This window comes from Malaclemys terrapin, chromosome 9, assembly GCF_027887155.1.
Source record: "Malaclemys terrapin pileata isolate rMalTer1 chromosome 9, rMalTer1.hap1, whole genome shotgun sequence".
Classification (NCBI taxonomy): domain Eukaryota; kingdom Metazoa; phylum Chordata; order Testudines; family Emydidae; genus Malaclemys; species Malaclemys terrapin.
In genome coordinates, this window is record NC_071513.1 from 3,134,586 (window position 1) to 3,162,004 (window position 27,419).

Sequence of the window (27,419 nt, forward strand, 5' to 3'; positions counted from 1 at the left end):
TGCCAGCTAAAAGAGAGACCGAGCCCTGAGGACACTGAAGATCTTCTGTAAAATAATGTATTGTATTCTCTTTCAGGGCGGTCCGGGGGATGACTTTTTGAATGTCAATAAGCCAGCTATGGAAGAGGAAATCTCCTCTTTAGTTTGGATAGAGAATCCAGAGAGCTCCACATCTGAAAATGAGGGCCGAGAAAGACCTGCTTTGCAAGTGAAAGCCTTGTGAGGAAGACTTCTTTGTTGCTCTTTGTTTACCTCAGAGGATTTCTGAATATTGACAGTGACTGGTCTGCAAGGCAGACACCCACATTCCATTCAGCAAACCCCTGCTGAAAACTCACCTCTCTGGTGACACTTGCAAGATAAAATGTTGACTGTTGCCACCTTCCATCTCTGCTAAAAATGCTATCCAGAGCCACCACGATGTGCATGTACATAAACCATGCGACTGGCCCCACCACAGTGTCCCTCCTCCTGCCTAAGCCCAGCTCTTCTGACTACTTGCCTTTTTAACTTCTGCTCACGCCTCACATTTGGACTGTAGGCGGTTTGAAGCAAGAACTGGTTCTTCTGTGAAGCCCCTTGCTCAGTTTGGTGAGAAGTAAAACAATAAACACTTGTTTACAGCTTGTCACTGCTGGAACATAGGAACTGCCAGGAGATCGGGTGGACCATTTAGTCTGGCATCCTGTCTCTAACAGTGGCCAATTCCAGACGCTTCAGAGGAAGGTGCAATAAATCTTCAAGGGTATTTATGGAATAACTACCTGTCTATAAAGGAAGTTTCTCCTAACACCCCCAGTTAGCGGCTCCCGAAACCAAAGAGGAGGATTTATATCTTTTCTTTAAAATATATGTATATACAAAAGTCTCCTGGCATAACAGTGGATGTTGTCACTAACCACACAAGTGTTTAATCCTGTTTGAATTCTACAAAGCTCTTGGCCGCTAATCTCTTTTTGATGGTGAGTTTCATCGGTTAATCATGCTGTGTTTAAAAACCACTGCAGTCTCTCACTTTAAATGGGTAGCCTTCCAGCTGCTGCTGGGACTGGTTCTCTCCATGTAGCCCTGCGTAACGTCCCAGGCTGGGGAGACGATGAAAGCCCGCTCCTTGGGAATAAGCCTCGCTCTTCCCCCTGGTTAACATAGTGATGCTATTTTGTTCTTTGTTTTCTCCTCTGAGAACTTGAAAGCTATTTAAAGAAGTAGGGGCTGACTTTCTTTCACCTGTCTCTGCTGGTGGTATTTATCTTTAGTGATTGTACATCATAGACTTTAAGGTCAGAAGGGACCATCATGATCACTTGTTGATTGTTCATAATATTCTCCTTAGCTATGTTTGAGGTTGTTTTCACCATGCTTTCCTGCTGTAAATTCTAAGCATAACCTAATGTGTGCTTTTATGCTTCAAGTAGGGTTACTTTCTGGCCATTCTTATGCCTCCTAAAGATGGGGAGAAAGAACTGAAGAAAAAAAATCATATCAGCTGGCCTTCCGTGGTGGATTAGGAATTTTCTTTCTCCTCTAAATCCCCTTGGCAGCCTCCGCTACGAAGTACAGTCCAGTTAGCTGATAACAGACCTAGCTCTAAACAAATTGGAACAGGCCACCTCATAAGTTTCATTGGAAGCCATTAGGACTGGAAGGGACCTCGTGGGTCAGTAAATCCAGTCCCCTGAGAGCCCAGGCAACCCTGTTATATCATCCTCTTCATACATGTATCAAGCCCCAAAACGAGGATGTAATCTCAGAGATTTTAATAAAAGGTACAGCAAAACGCTCAGCCTCTGGAAAACTTGAACATCAGCTAATAATAGGTTGTTCCAGAGGGAAAAGAGTTTTAAAGAATATCCTGTCTGTTAAATTCCCTTTCCAAACTTCACCCCCTCCCCCAAAAAACATACATTGTACATATTCTAAAGATATTCCATTTACTTCTCAGATCTTACCATAGTTAAAATGATCTACCTCAACTAGAATGGTATTAGCTCTGGCATCATGGTGTGACCAGGAACGTAAGACGACAGTATAAGGGAGGGCAATGGAGTTTTTCTTATCAATCAAGGAAGAAAATTATTGGCGCTTTGCCACAAATTCTTTTGAGTTAGCTTCTGTGGTGTTTCTGGCAAAACTGAAGCTTATTAAGGAGAAAAATTCTGTGGTTTTGTGTGTGTTTTAAGAAGTAGGGTAGTGCTAGGCCAAAATGAAGAGATAAATGTAGGTCCTGATTAGGATGTTGTGTATAATTTTTTGTTTCCTGACTATGAATAGTGAAGACACTTCCCGGTAAATGAATTTTTTGTGTCTATTACGTTACATACCACAATGCAATGTGAGTACACTTGAATTGCTATATTTTTTTGTCCATATGCCATTTTTAGTAGACTTCTTGACAAGTTTGCGATTTTTTTTTCAGCTGTTGTAATGATGTGAATCTTCGAACGTTTGTTTTCTTTTATTACAGTTACTTGATTGTAATTTTGTTAAAAGGATGAATAAAAATATATTTGACTAACTGTTGCCTTTCAGTTGAATTGAATTGAATAGCTTCCTTGTATTTTAATGAGAGGGTAAATCGAGAGACTGAGAAAATGGGAGCTGTTTAGTGTAGAGAGAAGATAAGTAAAAGGGGAAATGCTGGAGGAATACAGAATAGCGAATGGTACACAGAAGGCAAAACAACCGTTCCTATTTACTATTTCTGGTGTAAACAAGCTAATTCCCTACAGTAAACTAAGATAATGCAGAAACTGGCATTTTTCACTTGGGTGTTCAGGCAAAAAGCCGGGGTGTACATAGAGCCTTCGCTTTCATCATGTGTGTTTCCATTTAAATAGTCTGTAACTACATCAGCATGTACTGCTTCTCAGTAATACAATAGACTATCGTACAGACGTCTTCAAACTTAAATGTGTGTAGCATTGTTGAGAAGATCCAGTAGGGTTTAAGATGTTATTTTAAATCACAGGGTTTTTTAATTATTGCCCCATATTAGCAGCAATTTGGGTCTCATGTTTTGTTACCAGGAACTTGTTAAAGTCTGATCATGTTTCTTATTTAGGCAAAAAAGCAAGTATGCAATAGGGGTGAGAGGGAGAGAAAAGAATGAAAAGTAGGAAAATGCAGCTTCTGTCTGATGCTTGCAGTTCAATAACTAGAAAACCACAGACACATGATCCACAACTGGGACCTGGCAAATTTCTACCAGAAAATCAGGCTGCTTAGGGATTGACAAACAAAAAAAACAAACTGGTCACAGCAAAATGTTGCAAGATTAGATTTGTCCTCGCTGGCCAAGTTCAAGTCTTCTCAGATGACTGTGAGTAAGGCACACTGTCAGACAAGAGGTGATAATAGGAACATTAGCATCACTGTTTGGAATTCAGCCATCTTTTTCTAAACTAGCAAAGGAAAAGTTTCTGAAAGTTAGGAGTGCCTTCAACCAAGGATTAGAAAGGAAGACACTAGTTTAAATGTAGCAGTTGTTGGAAGTTTTATGCTAACCAAAGTGACAGACGCTGGGTATTGCAGGCTGGAAAGAAATTGGTACATAAAAGGAGCATCCTTTATAATAAGTATCATTGGAGCTGAAATAGATATCAACCTTTGTTACCTTTAGAGCTCTGTGCACATGTGGCAACAGAATCCTATACAGTTTGAAATGTCATAATCTGACCCTCCCGCAGGAATGTAGCCATGTAAATGTTACTTCCTGTCACTTTGACATTGATTTGAGATGAAATGGGTCACTTCTTGACACTAGCACTAGATGGCAATGCAGTTACTTTTCATTCACATTCTACCCACTTTCTGGTGCAGCTGACACCCCTTTTCTCCTTGTATAAAATGTTAAACTGTGCCAAGAACTTTTAGAAAATGCCATTTAGGGGGTCTTTAGAAGTGCACAGCTCCCTAGCTCTCTAAATGACAGGACAGTTGTGGACCCCTGTTAATAAAAGAGCCTTTTTCCGAATTAACTTAATCCACTTTGGAAGTGCATTAAGATAAACCAAAAAAAGAAATTCTTGCCCTGGATTCAGAGGGTCCATACACAGCATTACTCTGGAATAGCTATCCTACTTTAGATTCACACCCTCTTTTACACCGTCTAACTGTCATGTGGAGACATTCCCCCAGAATAAAGGGAATTTGAAAAGCACAGAGCTGTTAGTCAGTGCTTACTCATAATTAAGGACATAACTAGGTCATGAAAGTCACAGATTCCATGACTTTACTGGAGCTCTGTGACTTCTTCGGCTTCAACGGTCAGTGGCTGTGCGCCCCACTGCAGCCGGAGTCAGGGCTGTTTCCCCCCACGCCCCCATGGCGGCAAGCACCCCTCCCCCCGGTTATTTTTAGTAACAGTCACAGACCAGTCACTGCTCCTTTTTTTCCTTTGAAGAAACAGTACTAGAAAACAGACCCTACTGTATGTCACTTCTGCTCTAGACTTTAAAAGTTTACATTCACCTTAGCTTGAGTCCAAAATCTTGATGGTTGGTTGGTGGTTTTTGTAAATTAACCCTGACCTGAGTAGCACAGGTTTAATAACTTATTTACAAATTCTTTGCAGTGTTGTGAGCTCAACCATACCAGGGATGTGCTCAAGACAACCACATGCCTATGGCTACAGTGCAGGACTAGAAGCCAGGAGACCAGACTGCTGGGGGCTTCCTAGGTCACCTGGGCAAGTCACTTAATCTGAAGTCAATGGGAGCTTCACGGGCTCGGTACCTGGAGAAATGTTATTTTGGAATCTGACTTTAAGCAACCTGGTCTCTAACCTTTTGGTTGAGGAGCTTAAAATACAATATTGATTTTTCCCTTTATTAGTATTGATTCATAGATTCATAGATTCTAGGACTGGAAGGGACCTCGAGAGGTCGAGTCCAGTCCCCTGCCCGCATGGCAGGACCGAATACTGTCTAGCCCATCCCTGATAGACATTTATCTAACCTACTCTTAAATATCTCCAGAGATGGAGATTCCACAACCTCCCTAGGCAATTTATTCCAGTGTTTAACCAACCTGACAGTTAGGAACTTTTTCCTAATGTTCAACCTAAACCTCCCTTGCTGCAGTTCAGTACGTTTCCATTCTGAGACGATGTGTGCGCCTTCGTCTGTCTCACTTTCCCCCCTCCACACACCTATCCAGCAGATAAGGCAAAATGTAATTTCAGAGTCCGTTAAATGTGAGAACGAGCTTGATTTTAGATGACTCCAGAATGTAAGGCATTAACCTGCTGACATTAGTTGACATATACCTAGGTTAAATCACTCCTCTCCCCGTTAGCTGTCCAGTGCTGTAGTGACTGTTGGGGACGTGGAGCGGCTAGGTAAGGTAAGTACTGATCTGTAACACTGTATGAGACCTGCTTAGAGAAGCAAAGTTACTATATAGTTACAATGGGTTGTTACTGTCCTGTCTGAATGTATTGATCTAGCATAATAGGGGGCTGGAGGAAAAACAAGCAGGAAGGCAACACAATGATAAGAATACCCCAGCACACACTTGAAAGACAATGGGGAAAGCTGTTAGCTTTGGGGATCCTACATCCCGCCTCTGATGAAGTGACAAGCCCTGTTTTGCCAAGGTTGGGAGCAAAGAGATGAAAAGGGCACCACACAGTTGAAAAGCCCCTCTCAGGAGAGGTAAGGGGGCTGTCCTGAGGAACTGGCTGTGTGAAGAGATTGGGCCTACAAGGCTGACATCAGGAGCTGGTGAGCTCTACACAGATAGGCCTGGGTAGAGGCTGGTTTATTGTTTAGGTCTGTTTTCTCTGAATGCTGCTGTGCTAATAAATACACTTGGCTTTAAGGAGGCTGTCTGGTCACTAGATACCAGTGACACTGCTCCTGGAGGGACCAGAGCAGCAGATATTGTATATAAGTCAGGCCTGCTGAGGTAATCATGGTAGGTCACAGGAGACTTCTGTCCAGGGCCTGATCTGAGAGTGGCATGATTTCACCCCTAGTGAGGTGACAGTGTGAGACCGAGAGGGAAGTGGCCTCAGAGACAGAGCCCTGGTAACTGACCAGTGACCACAAATAAGTCACTGCAAAACCAGGCATTATTTTCATTTGGTTGCTAAGCCAAGATTTTTGTCTCCTCTGTTTTCAGTCCAAATTACTCTACCAAATATGGTAATGGGCCAGCATAAGCTTGTGTTTAGGCACAAGAATATATGGAGCGAGGTAAGACAGGGTAATGTGTACATATACACCAGATAGGACTGGAACGTTATTTATCACTGTTTAGAGTTCCCTCAAGGGTGTTTTAAAGGCCTTGTCTGAAGAGTTAGCACATTACAGAATGCTGTAAACGTGTGGCAAAAGTAAACATCATCATTTAAAAGATGCTTCTGTCTACATGACACTTAAAAGTGCACATGGCAAACAAAAGGAAGTATTTCTTCACACAACGCACGGTCAACCTGTGAAACTCTGCCAGAGGATGTTGTGAAGGCCAAGACTGTAACAGGGTTCAACAAAGAACTAGATAAGTTCATGGAGGATACGTCCATCGATGGCTATTAGCCAGGAGGGGCAGGAATGGTGTCCCTGGCCTCTGTTTGCCAGAAGCTGGGAATGGGCGACAGGGGATGGATCACGTGATGTTTCCCTGTTCTGTTCATTCCCTCTGGGTCACCGGGCACTGGCCACTGTCGGAAGACAGGATACTGGGCGGGATGGACCTTGGGTCTGACCCAGTCTGGCAGCCAGAGGTGAAAGGAAGCCGGTCCGGTCCAGTGTACCAGTAAGAGCCCGTACACAGCCGACCGCACCGGCAGGGCTGCTGCTGAGGGGCCAAAAGGGGCAGCTACCGCGGGCTCAGCAATTTAAAAGGGCCTGGGGCTCCCGGCAGTGGCCAGAGCCCCTGGCCCTTTAAATCGCCGCCAGAGCCCCGGGGCTCCCGGCCGCCGCTACTGCACCAACAGCCGGAGACCCAGGCCCTTTAAATCTCTGCCAGAGCCCTGGGGTTGCGCTGGCGGTGGCAGCTGGGAGCCCTGGGCCCTTTAAATCACCACCCAGCGCTGAAGGGCTGGCTGGGGGAGTCTGGCCCCAGCCCTGGCCCTTCTGGTTGAGCTGTTCCCCACACCTTGCTCAGGACCCCGGCTGCCCTGCGTACCCGTAAGGCCCTTCAGTTACTTTCACCCCCGATGGTGGCTCTTACGTCCTCTCTGTTCAAGCATGGGAATGAAAATGGGAAGCGTAGCCTGAGAGAAAACAGCGACTGGGCGAGTGCCAGTTAACGGTGTGTAAGGGACCTACAGAACTGAGCTCAGGTTCTCAGATTAATGTCCGTCACCGGTGTTTGGATATTGTAAAACACTACGGACATGTCCCAAATTAATCACAGTGGGTGTCTAAATCCATTAAAGCCTAAAATGAAGGGCATAGCAAAACTGGAGTATAGAAGGTATACGCTGCGTATAAAATCATCTTACCCCCAAACACTTTTTCCCCTTCCTCCTCCCCACAACTAAGCATCTTCAGTGCTGCTAATTTACTATAATAGAGCCATCTGAGCAGGTGTGAGGGTGTCCAGGATTTGGGCTCTAGAGTGAATGGTGTCTCCCTAGAGGGTAGCTCAGAGGAGACTTCTGTGATCCTGAGTGAGAGAGTAAACTTCACTTCCTCTTGAGGAGACCCTGCCCAGAGCCTGGAAATGCTTTAAAACTCACTATAAAAGAGAAGGGTTTATAAAAATGAACTCTCTCCCTTTACCTGTTCTGCTAGCAGCTTGGAAAGAGAAACGTCCAAGGATGCAGGCCCCAGGCATTGTGGGCTGGGATATCTGGAAAGCGTGACAGAGATGAACCCCAGGCACGAGGGGGCATGTACAGGAGAGGAGAGCAGAAGGGGACAGGGGAACGGAGAGAAGTCATGGGAGGGAGATGGAAAGTAGCCAGCGTCACTGAAACTCCTGTTTGTCTCCTGCTGGGGCCCTGGAATGCTCAGCCATAGAGGCGCTGTCCCCACCGAAATGTACGCCTGGTTTGTTTTGCCTGACGGTGACCCCCCGTCTCTGGTAAGAGGAGGGGTGCAGGGGAGACATTTGGTTGCTGGCTCTGGCTGTCTGGCATCGTAGCCAATTACTGCCTTGGCCCTTACGCTCCCTGGGAAGTGGGATGTTGCCTTGGGCTTTTGTCAGCGTGGTGGGCAAAAGAGAATTTCACGTTACCTCCGGGCTGAATCCGCTTCTGGTATAAATGGGTACCGCGCCATTGACTGCGCTGGAATTTTGCTAACTCACCCCAGCGGAGAATTCGGCCCCGAATGTTCATATGTTCACAGCTAACAAGGCACATCTCTCCCCTGGAATGCTGGGTTTCTGCCTCCGCCATCCGTCGCCAGATTTACTTGGCCAGCCTGAATAATGGGAGCTGGGAAATTGGCAAGCTAATTGGTGAGTTGCTTATCCCACATCTCTGCTCTTGACTGATTTTTGTTCTGTTCCCAGAAAGGAAGCACGTACCTTGAAAGGGCTGAATAGCCAGTGAATGGTTTTGTTTGTGCTCCATTCTCCGGCTGCACACAGCTGGTAGGTAAACGAGGCTGGGTCTGTATCCTGGATGTCCAGAAATTCTCCCTGGGTTAGTCTCAGACCAGCTCCTTGTATTGTTTCAGCGGCACCTGCACTAGCAGTGGTTGAAGTATTAGTGTAACCATGACGTCAGCGTGGCATTGAGCAGTGAGAGCTTCTGCAAAGATACAGCCCAGACAAGACCATTGTAAACAATTCTATCGTAGGGTGAAAGTGAAACAGAACAGGCCAGCTCCTCACTGACACCGGAGTTTAATTTAAAAAGGGAGAGAGAATTACTCTGCTCAGTGCAATCCAGGAAACATCAGGGCAGTGACACAGAGAGGAGCTGCAAAGAATTTTAGATGAATATGAAAGTACCTCTCAAAGAATGTACTGTGATTCTTCCCTCTGCAGGTGAAGCCATTTTTCTCTAAGACCCTGTCTACAGCAGGCTGTTGTCCCAGTTTCCCACTGTTGCTAGCCCCAGTTAAACTTGTGGGTGATAGTTTTGTATAGTTAACATCTTCAACAATGCCAACCCCAAGCATTCAGAAATCAAGAGATGTTTCAAAGAAGTCACCGTTGGATTCTTTTTCTTTGCCTTCAGGTTTCTGAGCCTTTCTGGTGCACTCAGACCATGTTTCCACGTTTCTCCACAGCCAGGTGAGCAAAAAACATTTTTTTCCAAGGAAAACTAAGATTCTCAAGTCATCACCTGTCTTCAGGAGCTGGAACTGTCAGAAAAACACCAGCTACTGCAAGGCAAACAATAAAATGCAAGAGTCGGCAACGCTGCGGTGCTGCATTTATACCTGCTCTGTGTGTGAGCTAATGCTGGCGGCTATTTGAACCTGGTCTATCCACTGCAGCTAACCCAGCCCAGCTGTGAGCTCGGAATCCCTTTGTTCGCGTCTCTTCAGCTAGGGGGTCAGATAAAAAAAATCAATTGGGAATTGAAATCTGAGGACAAGCTGCAACATGGCTCTAAGAAACCTGATGCACAGCAAGATTCTGGGCAGGTGCTCGAGGGAAATCGAAGGGATCAGGTGTTACAAAGTAGTAGGAAAAAATAATTAGCATTTTCCTGACCTCTGGAGGCAGCAGGAGGACGTTGCTGTGGGACATGGAGGTCTTGAAGCCCTGCGTTCACCTGGGCATTATTGCCTGAAGTGTACACATTTTGGGATCGTACCGGGGGATTTTTTTAAGCTGTAGGCCAACTATCTGTGTGTGTTTTGACTCTTTTCTGTGCGTTATCTGCACAGCCAGCAGTTCTCGAGAGGTTCTGGGCCCATTAACGATAGTATTAGAGGCTGTGTTAATAGCTTTGAAAGCCATGTCTGCAGTGTAATTAAATTGTGTACTGATCATCACCTTGCCTTGATTCATGCAGGTAATTACCAGGCTACTTAGCTCGTCAGAACAAGCTGCTGCAGCCAGAAGCAATTAATGGATTTGTAGAGTAATAGCTCCTCATGTCTAGAGGAGACACTAGGAGGCAGGATTCTCCCACCAAGCGAGGCCTCTGGTTTACTTCCCTTGCTGAGGAGTTCATCTCCAATGCACAGGGATAGTAACTTGCATGATGCCTTGAGTTACCATTGTTTTAGGGTGACCAGACAGCAAGTGTGAAAAATCAGGACAGGTTGTGGGGGGTAATAGGAGCCTATATAAGAAAAAGACCCAAAAATTGGGACTGTCCCTATAAAATCGGGACATCTGGTCACCCTACATTGTTTGCATGTCCAGTAAATGCACCCCCTGTAGCTCCATCAGCCCTCAGGCTCCGCACGCCTGGCCGGGTGAAGAGTCCTTTGACCAAGCTGTGGTATTTGGCCTTCAGGCCTATGGATGGGCTCAGTTACCCCACAGCTGTTTCTTTAAACGAGGGGGTCGCACATCTGATGGCTTCTGCTGGACAAGCTCATTGCACACCGCGGGCCCTTCCATTCCCCCCACAAACTCCTGGGGTGCCCCCCTCCCAGCAACTTGTCCCAATTTCCCCTTGCTGCGGGCTCTGCCTGCCCCATTCCCACCTTCCCAGGGTTACACAATCTACCCCCGTGGCAGGGTTGTGTGTGCCCCATTCTCTTCCCTCCCCTTAGGGTTCCTTCTTCCCCCATGCCAAGGGCATCATGCACCCCTTCCTCTATTCCTGGCCCTTCCTTGCATGACAGGAACTCTGTCGTCCCCCCCCCATTTCCTCCTTCCCCCCATGCTAAGGGTTCTGCGTCCCATCTATATCAGGGTATCCCAGTTCTCCCTGCCAGGGGATCTGTGTGCCCCCCATTAGTATTTAGCTGGGATACAAGTCATTCAGCATGTAAGCATGTTACGCTCTGCTGGGAGGATGGGCAGAGTTGAGATAGGAGCACTGTTATGCCAATGAGTGCCAGCAGCCAGTTGTTTGGTCTGCCAATGCTGTGCTAATCCGATGGCAGAGGCTCCATGTGTCTTCCCTCCCCCCACCCTCCTTTCATTTTTCTGATTTCCCCCAAAATCAATAGGCCCTGAATGTTGCCTTTTTCTGTGACACTGGACGTGCCTTCTCCTGCCCTGAAGAAAAGCTCCGTGTGGCTTCACAGACCCCCTCTCTCTCCGGCAGACACTGGTCCAGTATAAGATATTCCCTCCCCCACCTTGTCTCTTGACCATTCCCCGAGGTTGGTGTTGATCAGATGCAGCATTGCAAATTATTGCATTACAGACAGAAATGCCATCATGGCGAGTGGCTGACCCTGCTGAGCTCGGCCAGCTATCGGGAAGCAGCTGTAGGGCCTCGGCCCTCTAGCAAAGGGATGTGGGGACGATGGTCCTGCCTCCCCAGTTCCTGACGGGAGCTAGGGATGGGATGATCCTGCTCGTAACTGCCCAGGCATTGTTGCCTCCCCTAGATGTCTTACTCTTGTTACCAGTTGTCTCCTGCACCTCCTCTCTCCTGTCCAGCATGCCCTCTTGCTGTGTTGTTATTTCTTCTAGTGGCCTCAGCTGTGCGCTGCGAGAGAGCCAGCGAGTTTAGGGTCTAAGCATCACAGACAGAGGGCAGGGAGAGAAGCTGAGACACAAAGAGGGGAAGTGACTTGCTGGAAGTCTCTCAGCAGGTCCGTGGCAGAGCTGGGAACAGACCCTGAGTCGCCTGATTCTATTGCTCTGACCGCAGGGAGCTGCCTTTCATTGTGGTGTGAGGGCTGTTCAAAGCAAAGCTGGTGGCTACTAGCAGCTGAACTACCCCAAGCAGGTGCAGCACCTTTGGTAGGCACCTCTGGAGGGGAAATCCCCCAATGACTCCAGTTACTGTTTAGCCCTCTGCACATCTGGCTTTCGCAATCTCCCTGGATTTCCACCCTGCTGCTGCCGCCCCTGAGTGGTTCCTCATTTCCTATGCACAGCTGAAGCTCCAGCACCAGCTCACTTTAGGGTGACCAGATGTCCTGATTGTATAGGGACAGTCCCGATTTTTGGGTCTTTTTCTTATATAGGCTCCTATTACCCCCCACCCCCTGTCCCGATTTTTCTCACTTGCTATCTGGTCACCCTAGCTCACTTCGACTCTTGGATTTAAATATGGAAATTATTTTTTCATTAAATCTGATGGCCAAGGGTGAGAAGTGACATTCGACTGGGCGCTGAACTTCAGCCAGCTGCCCTCTGAGGGAGGAGGTGGTGGGTAAATATGGACAGAACCACCTTTAGAACAGCCCTTTGGGTGAAAATGCAGGAATGCGAGTGCCTAGTGTTCACTTGTAAGCCCCATTCAGCAAAGAGCAGCTGCATTTTATTACTAAACCTCACATGCACAAACCACGCTTCCTGCAAACCTAACGTGTTGGTTTATGTTGTCTTTTGTTCCGTGCAAGCTCTGATGTCAGTATCCAGCAATCCTGCCAAACCTGCCGATCATGCAAACAGAGGGAAGCCAATCTGCCCTGACAGTTTCTCTTTCTTTCCCTTTGTCCACTTCAAACATTAGCAAAAAGGCAATTGATGGTTGAGTTCCCTACTAGCATTTCAAGTCATTAGATAACTTCATTATACTGGCAAACCAAGCTGAGAGAAAGTAAGTAGCAAGATGCTGCTTAGACAATAGCTCCTTGCGATAGGAGCATGAGACAAGGTGGGTGAGGTTATATTTTTTATTGTAGGATTAGTATCTGTTAAGCTAACTAGGACAAATGCCTCAATTCACCAACTACTTGAATCTCTTTTGAAAAGTTCTGTCTTCTAATTATTTCACTCCATTACTTCTAATGGTACAGATAGACACTTGGAAGAATTCTATAGTTCACACTTCATCTCCCTTGCTTCCTTCAGACTACCAAACTAGAGAGAAGTAAGTCAGGGATTCCCAAACTTTTTGCTTGCATGACGCCATTTTGCAACTTACTGTTTCCTATGACCCCAGATAGCAACAAAGTGTGACGGGTTGCCCCCCCTTAAGGTGCCACCTGATGTACTGGGATACCCCTGAGCCTGCATGTTCCGTCAGCCTGGGCTCCCTTTACCCTGTCTTGCAGAGCCAGATTCTTAAGCCTCCTCTACCACACACACTGGCAGAGCCACACCCAGCTGCAGAAAGACACAGACTCTGAGATCAGCTCTGGGAAGACTCAGCTTAAGGGACTTGCCCCAGCAGTCAGGTGCCCACCTCCCTCGGAGTGCAGACCCGAAGGTATATTGTCTTACACTGTATAGAAAGATCTGCACAGTGCAAGCTCATAAATATTCGCCCCCTCCCTCAATGTGAAGAGAGATATGCACAACTTCTTGCCTCCCACCCACAGTTATAAATTGCACAAACTGAGTTTAATAATAAACTAAACAAATGTATTGATTATAAAAGGCAGATTTTAAGTGATTACAATGGATAGCAAACAGAACAAAGCAGATTACTGATCAAATAAAACAAAACATGCATGCTAAGCTTAAGATCTTAAAGAGACTGGTTTCAAGAAATAATTTCTCACACTAAATGTTGGTTTAGGCAAGTTGCAGAGTTTCTGTAGCTTAGAGTTCCAGTTATTTCTTCTTATAGACTGGACGCGTCTCAGTCTGGACTTACCCTTCCTTTCGCTTCAGGTACTTTCAGCAGTCTTTCTTCTTGGGTAGGCAATGGAGGAGAGGCCAGATTAACCCCCTCGAGTGTCCAAGGTGGTATTTTGCATCAGGACTATCTGACCTGGTAGTGTCAATGCAGCATCCCAAGAAACTCCTCAGGAAGGTGGGAGATTAGTATCTTCAGAGTTCTATTGGCCTTCTTAAATGGCTCATTGAGGATAATTGCCTGCTGCCTGGTGGGCGTTTCCCCAAAGACACACACAGTTGTAATTGTTACATAGTCAATATTCCTAACTTCAGATACAGAAGTGATACATGCATACAACTTGGATAATCACATTCAGTAAATCATAACCTTTCCAATGATATCTTACACGAGACATCTTGCATAAAGTATATCTTGGTCATGCCATATTCCTATCATAACCATATTTCTATGAAGAATATGGGGTGTAATGTTACATAGCAACCAAGGAATCCAAGGATTTTACACATCAAGTACATTATTTAATGCTCTCTAATGTGACCCATGGGCTTGCATGTTGTGACACAGCATCTCAAAGCCTGGCAGTGTGGTAGAAATTGCACATCTCATCTCCAAGTGACATCGAGGATAGATCAATACTGAGATTTGATGGACATAAGTATGCTGAATCCAGCTTCACACAAACACCTCTCACAAATGGCACCATCCGTTTCAAGGCGTGGGTTGAGAAGTGCAGGATATTCATTCTTGACAGAGACCCAGAACCGGAAGAAAAAGCTGGGCATATGTTCCTCGCACGAAACAATTGCAGGACATTTCGATGAGCTGTTCGATTTCAGTTGCTAGCATCAAGTTTGCACAGAAGGGGGTTTCACACCCAATCATACTTTGTCATGTCCACATGGGGAAAAAGGATACAGACTGTTCCTCCAGTCAGCTGAGATGCTCAGCCATCACCCGTGTGGGAGGCTGAATAATTTCATTGTCAGAGGAAATTACAGAACTGCGAGAAGGATTCATAGTTCGTCTTCAATTGATTATTCTTCCAGAAAACAATTTCCTTCATGCCTCCTGTGATTCAATCACTCAGCTGAAGGAACGGGTGGCCTTTCCTTGCAGACCTGTATTCAATTCATTCCGTTTCCCAGATATGCCTGTAGCACAGGCAAGAAGGCACCTCCTCCTTTGGTCACATTGAAACCAATGAATTCACTCTTTTTGCTGTCCATTGGACTGAGCAGGGCCGGCTCCAAGCACCAGCTTAACAAGCAGGTGCTTGGGGTAGCCACTCCGAAGGGGGGCGGCACGTCCAGGTATTTGGCGGCAATTTGGCGGAGAGTCCCTCGCTCCGGCTCAGACTGAAGGACCTCCTGCCGAATTGCCACCGCAGATCGCGATCGCGGCTTTTTTGGGGGGTGGGGGGGCTGCTTGGGGCGGCAAAAACCCTGGAGCCGGCCCTGGGACTGCGAGGCTCGTCTCTCAGTCCAAAACACACTCCCTGTGCTTTTGCTCTCAAGAGCCAACGAGCTGCAGTGTGGAACAGCAACACGTCCTGATCGGACCCCAGTCCTTCACGCAGTTTTGCAAACAGACATGCGCGGAGAGGCTGATTCTTGATGTAGTTCACAACAGATGAGACCTGCTGCAAAACTTCCCCTTGCTCTGGTCTCAGAGCTCAGTTGTTCTCTGGGAATCATGCAGTGAGTCCACACAGCAGATGGAGCAACTTTCTTTACCCAGGCACACAGACCTGCTTTGCGGCCTGCCATAGACGGAGCTCCATCTGTGCAAAAGCCCACCAGGCAAGCACACGGGATATTTTTGTCTTGCATGTAGCACATCGAACACTCCGTGTGTCGTCTCGTGTCTGGGAAGAGGGAGCAAATTGCACCCTCTCGTATATTTCACAAGCCAAGAAATGTGCATCATGACCCCCAGTGCTCACACCAACCTGAAGAGTAACAGCAGCTGTGTTTTCTCAGATGCTCCAGCAGTGTGTTTTCCTGATCTGCTGCTCTCACGTCAATGCTTCACTTCACTGTGTTGCTGGAGAGTGGCATGGCTTTGAGCTTGTTTGCCTCGTTTCCCCCCGCACATTATGTTCACCATATTGATTTCAGCTGGCAAAAACAAAGTCTTTCCAATTGTGTAGGCTGCTTGGTCTGGGGGATGCGGTAACTCACTTCAGATGATGCCTTTTGAGCATGCTCAGAGACAGTCACGTCTCTCTTCAATTGCAATTGTTGATGCAAAAGTTCTTTCCAGTGCTGGGGAAATGACCGTTATTTTCCCCTGTGTCCTTGAGAAGGGTTTCCAAGTGTCATTTCAGTTTATTAGGCTTCATGCTTTCGCTAGCTAACACCGTGTGATATAGCTGGCCTTGTGGCCTTTCTTCGCTCTTGACCAATATGCCAGTGAAGCCATAGTCCAAGGAAGCCCTGTCGTATTTGCGAGCACGTTTCTTGCATTCTTGGTTTTTGTTCATAACTGCATCACTAGACTCACTGCTGGAGGTTGAACCAGACACGGTGCGTAAACATGGGTCCATTGTTCTTATCACACAAACAGAAAGAGGAATTCAGTGTTAAACAAATGAGGCCAGGACAGAGGAAGGCCCTGTGTGGTGAAACTAGGGCATCGTGGAGACACTGGCTTCCACTGATCCTTTATCCTTGTAGCCAATAGGATGGCATAGAAGAAGATACAGCCCTGCCTCAAGGAGCTTACAAACCACTGCAGATTCCCATCTCAGAAAAGGCCAGCACCGGCTCCTACCAGCTCCAGCAGAGAGGATGCTCTGTTGACGAGGCTGCTGCCCACACAGGAAGATCTTCTGCATTTGATCCCTCAGCTGGATGCTTGCACCGCAGGATGGTGCAAATTGCCAAACTGGCATCCGCACAGCCACCTCTGCACAGCCACCTCCGCACATCTGACTTGCCCGGACCTGCTCCATAAACGCTGCACCGGGAGGCTGCTGTTTTAATCCAGCAGATGGCGGCCTCTGCACAATGTGACCTCATACGCACTGTATGTACGAGGTCGTGCCCTGAGGAGGCCACTAGTTGGTAGGTCAAAATGGCAGCCTCCCGGTGTGACGTTTGTGGAGCAGGTCTGGACATGTTTGGAGGTGGATGGCATCGTCTCAGGGGCCAAATCTGGCCTACTGGACCCATGACCCAGTCGGCTGATGGCACAACCCTATTTGGGGTCGCAACCTCCAGTTTGGGAACTGCTGCAGTAAGGAATCTCTGCTTTCAATAGGAGCATGTCACTCTGATTCATGTCAGTTCAGTCCAGTAAAGGGACCAACTACAGCGGTTTGACCACATTGCTAGAATGCCCCCAGATTGACTGCCTAAAATTGTTCTCTCTGGAAGAGTGCAAGGTGAGAGAGGCCATGGATGTCCCAGGAGACCGTGGTATAACGTGATATATAAAACCATCCAGGCACCACCTGCCCCCTGTAGGCTTAAATGGAGGCTCAAAGCAGACGTGGATGGAATCTGCTCATATCCTGGGCCCTACCCAACCTTAGCATTGGAAAAAGGAGGTGGAGGAGATGATGATGAGGATGATGATGAAGAACAGCACCACCAGTGAGATTCAAACACCCCCATGCAGTGCTCGCTAAGGGTAGCTAACAAGGCAGGGTGTTCTGCACCAGGGAATGCTTGATCAAGAAAATCCTGCCTCAGGTCCAGTTCATGGCCTGACCCCAAGTTGCAAAGTAGATTATGCTGGGCTGTGCATACTAAGAGCTTTGAATTGTGTGTATCCTTTGGTGTACCGGCAGTCAAGGCAGTTTGCAAATGAGCAGTTGCATTTCACAACTGCTGCAGAAGCACATTTGGGGCTTGTTGACATAAGCAAATTTAGTGGCATAATTTTCTCCTATAATTATACCGCTATAGTTATACCAGTACAACTCCCCATCTGGACCATGATTGACAGCCACTGCAGTACGACGACGACGGATACCAGTTGTAATATACCATCTTCTACCAAAGGGCAAGGGGCTGGTGCAATGCAGCCCTACGGCTGCCAGCCCCACGGCTATTAGTCATGCTACACCGTCTACCGCCAAAAAGGCAGTTAGCAGCTGCTGCTGTGTAGCAATGCAGTCCCACGTCTGCCGGCACCCAGAGGACATATGGTGACGGTGAGCTCAGCTGAGCTGAGCGTGCTCCATGCTTGCCGTGGTATGTTGTCTGCACAGGTAACCCAGGTAAAAAGGTGCGAATCTATTGTCTGCCGTTGCTGTGATGGAGGAGGAGGGGCCTGACGACATGTACCCAGAACCTCCCGCGACACTGTTTTGCATCATCCGGGCATTGGGATCTCAACCCAGAATTCCAATGGGCGGCGGAGACTGCGGGAACTGTGGGATAGCTGTGGGATAGCTACCCATAGTGCAATGCTCCGGAAGTCGACGCTAGCCTCGGTACTGTGGACGCGGTCTGCCGACTTAGAGCATTTTATGTGGGGACACGCACAATCGGCTGTATACAACCGATTTCTATAAAACCGGCTTCTATAAATTCGAACTAATTTCGTAGTGTAGACATACCCTTAGTCCAGAATAGGAACGCCTCTTTCCAGTTCAGCTAGTGTTGCTTTGGAAGGGAGTTGTACCAGTCTAACGATAGTAGTACAACTACTCGCTACATCCCCGCACGTAGCCAAGGCTTGAGAAGTGCATTGCTTCAGTCTCGCCTGGCTCTGACAAAGGCTTGGTCTACACCTTTAAGGTTATATTGGCATAGCTATGATAGTGAGGGGTATGAAAAACTCACACACACCCCGACCAGCATAGCTATGCCAACAAAACTCCCAGTGGAGATGCAGCTATATCAAGGGAAACATGCTCCCATTGACCTAGCTAGTGTCATTTGAGGAGATGCTGTTCCTACAGCGATGGAAAATCCCCTTCGGTCGGTGTAGGCTGTGGCTGCACAACAGGGCTATGCTGCTGTCATCTCCATAGTGTAGACATACCCAAAGGTGTGGGTGACTCTTGAGGTCCATGTCTGGGGCAGAACAGATGGTGGGAGCAAGAGAGAACAATAGGAGACCACAAAGTCCTGCCTTCCCCTTTGGTGCTCCAGGCAACTGACTACTCGCATCAGGCCATAAAACTGCTGCATTACAAGGCCAAATGTTACTGGGGTAAAGTCCTACTGCGATCAGTTCTTAATACAAGTATGGAACTGGCAGCTTTCTGTACTCTCGCTATGTTCCCCTCCTCTTCTAAAGAACTGGAATCCCCCCAACCTGCTCAGAAAGAAATGAAGAGCAAAGAACTACAAAAGAAGATGAATACCGCAGCTGGCCTGTCTCTGTGGGATGATTTGACATTGCATGGTCCATGTGTCTCAGAATCCACCCCCAAGTGAGTATTTTCAGGCAGGTAACCCACCCAGTGGGAAGGAATAATCCTAGAGCAAGAGACAGCCGCCAAACAAGTAGTAGCACCAATGAGACAGAACTGATTCAAGGAGAGAAAACACTCAACTTTGAGCCTGGTCCAGTGCTGGAGTGATCCAAATGTGCATACAATGGGCTACCTCACTGGTGGCCATTTCTTTCTGGCAAGGGCTCCAAGGTCACCAATCACCTTGTCAGGTGTGCACAAACATGGGAAGGTGGAGCAGTTGGAGTGGGTTCTCTTTTTCATCCGTACTGGAGTTATACTGTGTTATACAGGAGGCCAGACTAGATGGTTTTAATGATCCCGTCTCAGAGACTCATGGCCTTTCAGACCAAAAGGGACCATCATGACCTTCAAATTTATGATTCACAAACCTGTGTATGAATCTTACAGGGTTTCTTTCCTCGTATTTGTTCTCCACATTCCCTAGAACGAGCAGTGGAGGATATAATACCTTGCACAATATCTACTCAAGGACAGCCTTTCAGAGCTACAGGACAGTGTGATGTGATGCAGAAATCAGAGATGGGGTCAGCCCATTTCATGCAAACCCTGGAACCAACAATATATGCATGTTTTCTAGAGCGCTGTCTACACTGCTGTGATTACAAAACATACTGTAGGTGTACATGTTGCTCAACAGACAGTAAGGCGGGGCCCTGCCTCAAGGCGCTTACAACCTAAGCACAGCCTGCTTCACAATGGTACGTTTTTCATCACTCTCCTTGGGAGCCTAGTGCACAGGTCGCATCGCCAGGAAGGCTTCCCTGCTTTTGAAATGTTCAGCCCTTTATTTCTAGGTATGCTCACAAGCACCAGCCTCAATGCTTCCTCCCTATCATTTGTGTGAACATAAGAACGGCCATACTGGGTCAGACCAAAGGTCCATCTAGCCCAGTATCCTGTCTTCTGATAGTGGCCAATGCCAGGTGCCCCAGAGGGAATGAACAGAATGGGTAATCCTCAAGTGATCCATCCCCTGTCGCCCATTCCCAGATTCTGGCAAACAGAGGTTAGGGACACCATCCCTGCCCATCTGGGATAATAGCCACTGATGGACCTAGCCTCCATGAATGTATCTACTTCTTTTTTGAACTCTGTTATAGTTCTGGCCTTCACATCTTCTGGCAAAGAGTTCCACAGGTTGACTGCGTGTTGTGTGAAGAAATACTTCCTTTTGTTTGTTTTAAACTTGCTGCCTATTAATTTCATTTGGTGACCCCTAGTTCTCGTGTTATGGGAAGGAGTAAATTACACTTTCTTATTTACTTTCTCCACACCTGTCAAGATTTTATGACCTCTATCATATCCCCCTTTAGTCGTCTCTTTTCCAAGCTGAAAAGTCCCAGTCTTTTTAAGCTCTCCTCATAAGGAAGCTGTTCCATACCTCCAATCATTTTTGTTGCCCTTTTCTGTACCTTTTCCAATTCCAATATATCTTTTATGAGATGAGGCGACCACATTTGCACGCAGTTTTCAAGATGTGGGCATACCATGGATTTATATAGAGGCAATATGATATTTTCTGTCTTATTATCTATCCCTTTCTTAATGATTCCCAACATTCTGTTCACTTTTTTGACTGCCACTGCACATTGAGTGGATGTTTTCAGAGAAACATCTGGAGAGTGTACACCCTCCAGGTGCTTATAGCTGGCTAGTATGTCCTCCCTCATGTTTAACCAAGCCAAGTGTATTTTGTTCAATTAACTTTCTACATAAGTCACTGACTCCACCCTTCCTTGATCCTTGTTGTTTCTCTTCCCTGAGTTTCTTCAGTTTGTCAACATCTTTCTAGAGATACCCAGAAGTGAATGCTAATATGGGGGCCACAACCACTCTGTGCTTAGACATAACACATCCTGCATCTTGCCAGGGGGATAGGCCAGATCAGGGGTGGGCAACTTTTTGGCCTGAGGGCCGTGTCGGGTTTCGTAAATTGTATGGAGGGCTGGTTAGGGGAGAGGGTCATGGCCCAGCCCCCACCTCCTATCTGCCCCCCTCTCACCCGGGACTCCTGCCCCATCCAACCCTCTCTGTTCCCTGATGACCCCCCCGGGACCCCTTCCCCATCCATACAGCCCTGCTCCCTGTCCCTGACTGCCCCCAGACCTCCGCCGCCCCATCCAACCCCTCCTCTCATTCCTGATGGCCCCCCCGGGACTCCTGCCCCATCCAACCACCCCTTCTCCCTGTCCCCTGACTGCCCCCAGAATGCCTGCCCCTGACTGCCCCCTAACTATCCCATCTAACCTCCTCTCCGGCTTCCTGACTGCCCCCCGGGGATCCCTGCCCCCATTCAACCCCGTTTCCCCTCGAACACCATCCACATCCCTGCCCCCTGACCACCACCCTGAACTCCCCTGCCCTCTAGCCAACCCCTCCTGCCCCCTTACCACGCTGCCTGGAGCACCGGTGGCTGGCGGCACTACAGCCACACCGCCCGGCTGGAGCCAGCCACGCCACCGCGCAGCACAGAGCACCGGGTCAGGCCGGGCTCTGCAGCTGCGTTGCCCCAGGAGCTCACAGCATTGCACCGGGGACGGTGCGAGCGAGCTGAGGCTGCGGGGGAGGAGGACGGCAGGGAAGGGGCCAGGGGCTAGCCTCCCGGGCCAGGAGCTCAGGGGCCGGACAGAACGGTCCCACGTGCCGGATGTGGCCTGCGGGCCGTAGTTTGCCCACCCCTGGGCCAGATGATCCTTGCGGTCCCTTCTAGCCCTATGGTTCTATGATTCTAGAACTCCCCCTGCCATCAGTGGAAGTGTCCGCACATTCCTTGGGATATTTGGATGCATGGTGTGGTGAAGGTCTCAACCCAGCAAAGTGCTTACGCACATCTACAGTCTCATTGACTCCAGTGGGTTCACATGCCTATAGTTAAGCACGAGCTTAGTTATTTTGCAGGACCAGGTGCTAAGAGATGAACCCGGATATTACTTAAAACTTGGGGTGACAGATGCTATGGACACATGGAATATCCAAACACTATTGTATCAACTCTATAAATGTTACATGTATCTGTATGGGCTAGGGATTGTATTCTGCTCCACTGGGGGGCTAATGCGTTTTCTGCAGCAACTAAAATCACTAGGGTCGGGGTGAGGGAAAGGTGATTAATACAAATCTCTGGACAGGTAACGAGTTTGGAGAAGCCCGCACTCCTGCACAGACCTGCTTTGACCTGACTCAAGAGGCCAGACAAAGGAAAGAATTGGAAACTGGAGAAAGTGACCACCCGGACATAGGGAGAGAGGTCATTCTCACCCGACCCAGCGAGAGACATGAGACTGTGACCTCGGGGACATGCCCCGTGGGAGGAACTGATGCGACTTCGGAAGGGTCTCCATGTGGAAGATTATGGGTGACTGACTCCTGGTGAGCTTGGCACGGCTAGAAGCTGTTTATTGTTTTCAAGCTGTTTTCCTTGTATTGCTTCTGTTCAGAATAAAGAGTACTTTGGTTTGTGAAAGCCGACTGCTCACTCTTAACTCTGAGAAAACAGGACTGCTTCAGCCGTGTCAAGGTGATCCCTGCGAATTGCAGGAGTCTGCAGCCTAAAACCCTGGAGAGGAGGGGATGGTAGGATCCCAACCTGACAAAAGTGATGGCTAGAGGCCTGAGACTGGGGGGGGGGGGGGGGGAGTGTGCCCCCAAGGAGGCCATGAAGTAATGAGCAGTGCATTTCCCTTGGGAACTGAGACACCTGAAATCCCCAAACTTCTCCTGTATTTTTTAGCTGCAAAATTCCCTAGATGGATTGAGAAAAGTCATGCAGGCTCAGGGCCAAAATAACTAGGTACTGCACTTATAAAAATGTGCATTTTTCCAACTGAGCCACTTTCCTTCTTAACCCCCAGAAATGCCTGTCCCATGCCCTAAAAAGCATATCATCACTCCCCGCCCTCAACTCAAAATCCAAAGGCCCAGTTTAAATGAAATTATAGAAAGAATGGATGGGAATCAAAGTCCTGCTTGATGTCCTGTGTTACATAGCATGGTTCAGCCTTGCACTACCTGAAGCAACCACAGTCTATTAAATTTCTTTCTTTACCCTAGAATATATATTTTTGCAAGAACACCCAGATCAGCTATGTTAATTTCATCATCAGTGTTACGAAACAGGCTCCTAGCTGGCAGTCCAGCTGCAGGGAGGGACCTGTGCACCTCTGATGACTCTGACATCAGGACTGGAGCCAGCGAGAGTTTAAAAAAAAATCAAATGTAAACCCGTAGAGATGAAAGGTAAGCCCATCTCTTCAGAGGTTTGTGTGTGTTTTCTTTTAGGAACAATAAATATAATCCTGCTGCACAATTGCAATATGTGAAACAGCCACAGGACTTCCTGGCACAAGAGTTCATAAACAAGCTTTCCCCACTTCCCTTTTGTGAAAGTTTAACTCTGCTCCACTAATCCGGCTGCTTCTTGTCTCTTGCCCCACCTCCCCCCTGACTCCCATTAATATCTGAGTCAGCCTAGCAAAAATGTTGCCCTGTGGCAGCCTCTTGTAACATAGCAGGAGGAACTGCCTCTGGAGTGTGCTCTTGACACATCTCTTGGGTTTTCTTTCTCACTCTCCAGTAAGTTATTTTGCTGCTATTCCTCATTCACACACAGAGAGAGGGAACCAATGGCCTATATATTCAGCAGCTCATTATCAGTGAATTGTGCTAGGGTCTCCTATACCTTCTCTTCCTCCGCCCCTACTTCCCCCAGCACTCATATTTGCCATGTAGCTTAATCTTTGCAATGACAGTTTCTTGGACTGAGTGTTCAGAGCTCAACGCTTGCCCGCATAGGAGAGTGCTTGTCTAGATTTCATCCTCATTGTTACATATAGTTTAATTACAACTCTGTCAGCCTTTCCTGGAAACAAAGACATTCAAGCACTAATCCAAACAGAGGTCACATCAAGCTTCGCATATTTTATTGACAGTCTTCTAGTGCACAGGCCATAGAGTCTTCTTCCTGGCATTTATAGTCTCCATTATCAGCTTTCTGGCCTTGGTCCATGTCTGACTTCCTCATCGGAGCTAGGGAATCAAATGGATGTGTGGAGCAGCTGGACCCGCTAGAGGAGAGCTCCCAAAGCAAAGTCAGAAGAGAAGCATGCTACTGGGGCAATCATCTGGTCTTTAGTGTACCGCTTCATTCACAGAAAATCCTCCTTGCGTGAAGTGCTGTACTGACATCCAGAAAGATTCCCAGCCCTTCTATTGTGCCCACGTGGACTTATTCTGTTTTCCATAACTTTGTAAATTCCATAACTTTGTAAATCTGAAATAACATTAAATAAATGTTATCAAACTGGAAGCCCTGTCCCTTTGTATTTTCCTCTGAGTCACTGGTGAATTTAGGAAATCTTTTGTGCTCATAAGAGAGACCACATACCTTCAGTTTGAGCCCAACAATTTTGAACCTCCTTTTTACTTCTGGCTCATCGATGATCCTGATCCAGGCAGGGTGGATCCTTGCTTGTATGTGGAGTCCTCTTGAAGCCAATGGGTTACCAGGCCCATGCAAGGGTCTGCCCACATGCCTTCGATTGCAGAATAGGGGCCTACGACAGCGGTTCCTCCCTTTGCACCCCACTTCTAGCTTACTAGTTGCTTCTTTGCTAACAGTCTGAATAGGTTTGGGTTGTCTGGGTCCTTGTGGAGGCAAGGAAGTCCTCTAGTTGTAATACTTACAAGTGCAAGTAGAGACTAATATCCTAGCACTGTTTTATGGGGTACTAGCCCTGTTGTCTCTTATTTTGAAATACTCTGACTACTTCTGGATTGCCCCGTTTCCTCTATTTTGCTGTCAAATTTCTCCTCTCCTCTCATCCTCTTGTGGTTCACTTGATCCCTCCCCATTCCGCTCCAGCTCCTTTCTGTCCCGCATGAAGTCTTGAGGGTCTCCTGATCTATATCCACCACCTTTTGAGGCTCTGTGTCATGGCCAGCATCTGTATGTCTGCTGCTCTCCTCTCCACCTGCCAGCTAGGGAATGAGAGAGAGAAATTAAACCCAGGACTCTCACAAACCAGAGGCTTCGGGTCATTTTATTGTGAGATTTGCTCTGTTTTTCTTTTGCTCAAGTTCCACGTTAACACCAAGGAAACTTAATTTGTTCTTTGGTAAAGAAGCAACCTCCTTTGGAACCTCTGAAGAATGAATGCTTTGCTCTTGATTAGCACTTCTGTTCCCTATGCCAAGAATGTATCAATTTCCTTCTTGACATCACCTGTGAATTTAGGCTGGGCTTTAAAAGCCAAGTTGCATTCTTCTCACCTGGGACACCAACATGAGTAAGAAAAGTCATACAAGACAAAGTAAGCTCTCGGTGATACCTGAGTGGTTCCAATGGGTGGAACTGATCAGAACTCAATAAACAAATGTTGCAGTTAAGCAATATGGAGTAGAATCCAGCTCTCTGTCTCTTAGCTCTGTTGGCTCTATAGTGAAGCAGGAATAAAAAGCAAGAAATGCTTCTGGCATCAAACTAGAGAGAGATTTATTAATAGGTGACTGAATGCACAGAAAGACCAGACCAGTTAGAAGAAGGTGCCCATTTTTAATTAGTCATCTTTTTCAGAGTAGAAGCACATTCGAACCAATCTATCTGCTTGTTTCCTTCTCTCATCTTAAGTGGGTGATAGCCATCACCAATTCAGTGTGAAGAGTACTCTTTTGCCTTTCCCATTGATAGTACAGTATGAAAGAATTCTATTTATGGTAGTCTAGCCACCTCTTTGTGGTCTGTTTGCATCATTTAAGGGACAGCAATCTTCTTCCAAGTGGAGTATAATTTTATTTCTATTGTTTGGCCAAAGTTTTAAAGTTTCTGAGCATCCTTATCCACACTCCCACCCCCTACCCTGTTCAGTGACTGCTTTGTCAGCCTGTTTTCAACAGGTACCGATAGCTGTGATTTGCCAGGCAGCCCTTGGAGTTCTGCCCGTACTTTTTGTGAGCACTGTTGCCACGATACCAAACGTAGAGCAGATGTTTATTTCAACAGAGATGTCTCTAATTCCTTTTCAACGTTTTTCTCAGGCTGCCATCGGGTGTGAATGCTGCTTTCTAGGAGCCAAGTACAGCCAGGGCCCAAGAGGCAGGCACTGTCACTACAGCTGATTCAGAAGAAAATGGGGGTGGGAGAGATCGGGGAAATGCAAAGAAAGAAAACTGACGGTGCTGGAAGTGCTTTAGCCCAAACATTTGGTGGGGTGGTGGGAGTCTGGGGACTCTCCAACCAAAATGTTTGTTTAAAGACTAACAGCATTTTAATAGCTAATGAAAAGTAATACTCTCCCTCTTCCCTAGCTCTTTGTTTTGCCTTCCTTTTAATTCCCCTCCCCCCCCACAACCTACTTTTCCTCCTTTAGCTCATGTAACCTGGCCCTTCCCTGGACTCTTGGACTCTCCTATACCTCAACTGCTGCAGTTGGAACCAGATAAATTGAAGCTGGGGTGGAGCAGAAATGCATTAGTGTCTGGAGGTACATGCTCCCCTTTCTCCTCCCCTTCTTGAGGTAGTGTCTTGCGTCTGGGACTGACAAGAGGTGTCGCTCATAGCTGGATGAGTTTTCTCCTTCCTTCCTTTCTTTTACCTCTCCTGATTTTCTTCCCGTTTTTTCCTCTCTGCTTGTTTCTCCTCTTCCGTACTTCATCTCCCCTTTATTGCCTGTTGTCTCTCATTACCCTTTCTTTCCCAAGTTGTTCCTCTCTGGTTCTTGATTTCTTTTTTGCAGGTGTGGATCAGCATTCCCACTCTGCTCACAGAAAGTACCAGAGCACCATTACATCACTGCTCTCCTCCCAGATGTATGCTTGGGATGGTATGTTGGACAAATCCCACTTGGAAATTCACTTGGGTGCTCCTGTGACAGATGCCTGGAGTGGATGCTTTTTTAGCATAGGAATTCTCTTTAGAGCTAGCTTCCTGTTGTTGCTCCTATATATAGAAATGTTTTTGAATTCTATAAATACAGTATGTGTTTTATTAAAAAAAAATGACAGACATGGATATGATGAAATAAAACACTGACGGGGCTGGAGGAATGATAAAACAGCAATAGAGCCTCTCACTGACTTCCTTCACCCCTTCTAGAGTTGTGTTCACACTATTTTTGTATTCCAGCGGTGAGCTTTGGTGACATTTCAGTTTCCTTCTAGAAGAGAAATCAGACTAAGGGCAGGGGCTCTTAAAAGCATAAGTAACTGTGAGAGCAGAGATGCGAATCCATGAACACTTTCATTGGAGAAAGCTCTCTAACAAACTAACCTTCCCGTGGCGCAGATGGTACAGGATTGGGCCCCTGCGAGGTAGGTAAATATCCTCTTCATTTTACAGATGAGGATATGGTGCTAAGAGAAGTTAAGTGATTTCCAAAGGTCATATGGCTAGTGTAGCGGGGTGGTCACCCGCTC

At 47.1% G+C, this 27,419-nt stretch overlaps 2 protein-coding genes across 2 annotated transcripts in view; both read left to right on the forward strand.

The window, feature by feature from the left end:
* The window catches only part of IL13RA1 (interleukin 13 receptor subunit alpha 1), a 29,742-nt gene extending 27,227 nt beyond the window's left edge, over positions 1–2,515 (forward strand). Inside the window, exon 10 of the mRNA XM_054038905.1 lies at positions 77–2,515. Coding sequence (XP_053894880.1) covers positions 77–223 — 147 coding nt within the window. The 3' untranslated portion in view covers positions 224–2,515. The remainder of the gene's footprint in view (positions 1–76) is intronic.
* A 4,384-nt stretch (positions 2,516–6,899) lies between these two features.
* The window catches only part of STK26 (serine/threonine kinase 26), an 81,029-nt gene continuing 60,509 nt past the window's right edge, over positions 6,900–27,419 (forward strand). Inside the window, exon 1 of the mRNA XM_054039048.1 lies at positions 6,900–6,905. The gene's annotated coding sequence lies outside the window, so the exon portion shown is untranslated. The remainder of the gene's footprint in view (positions 6,906–27,419) is intronic.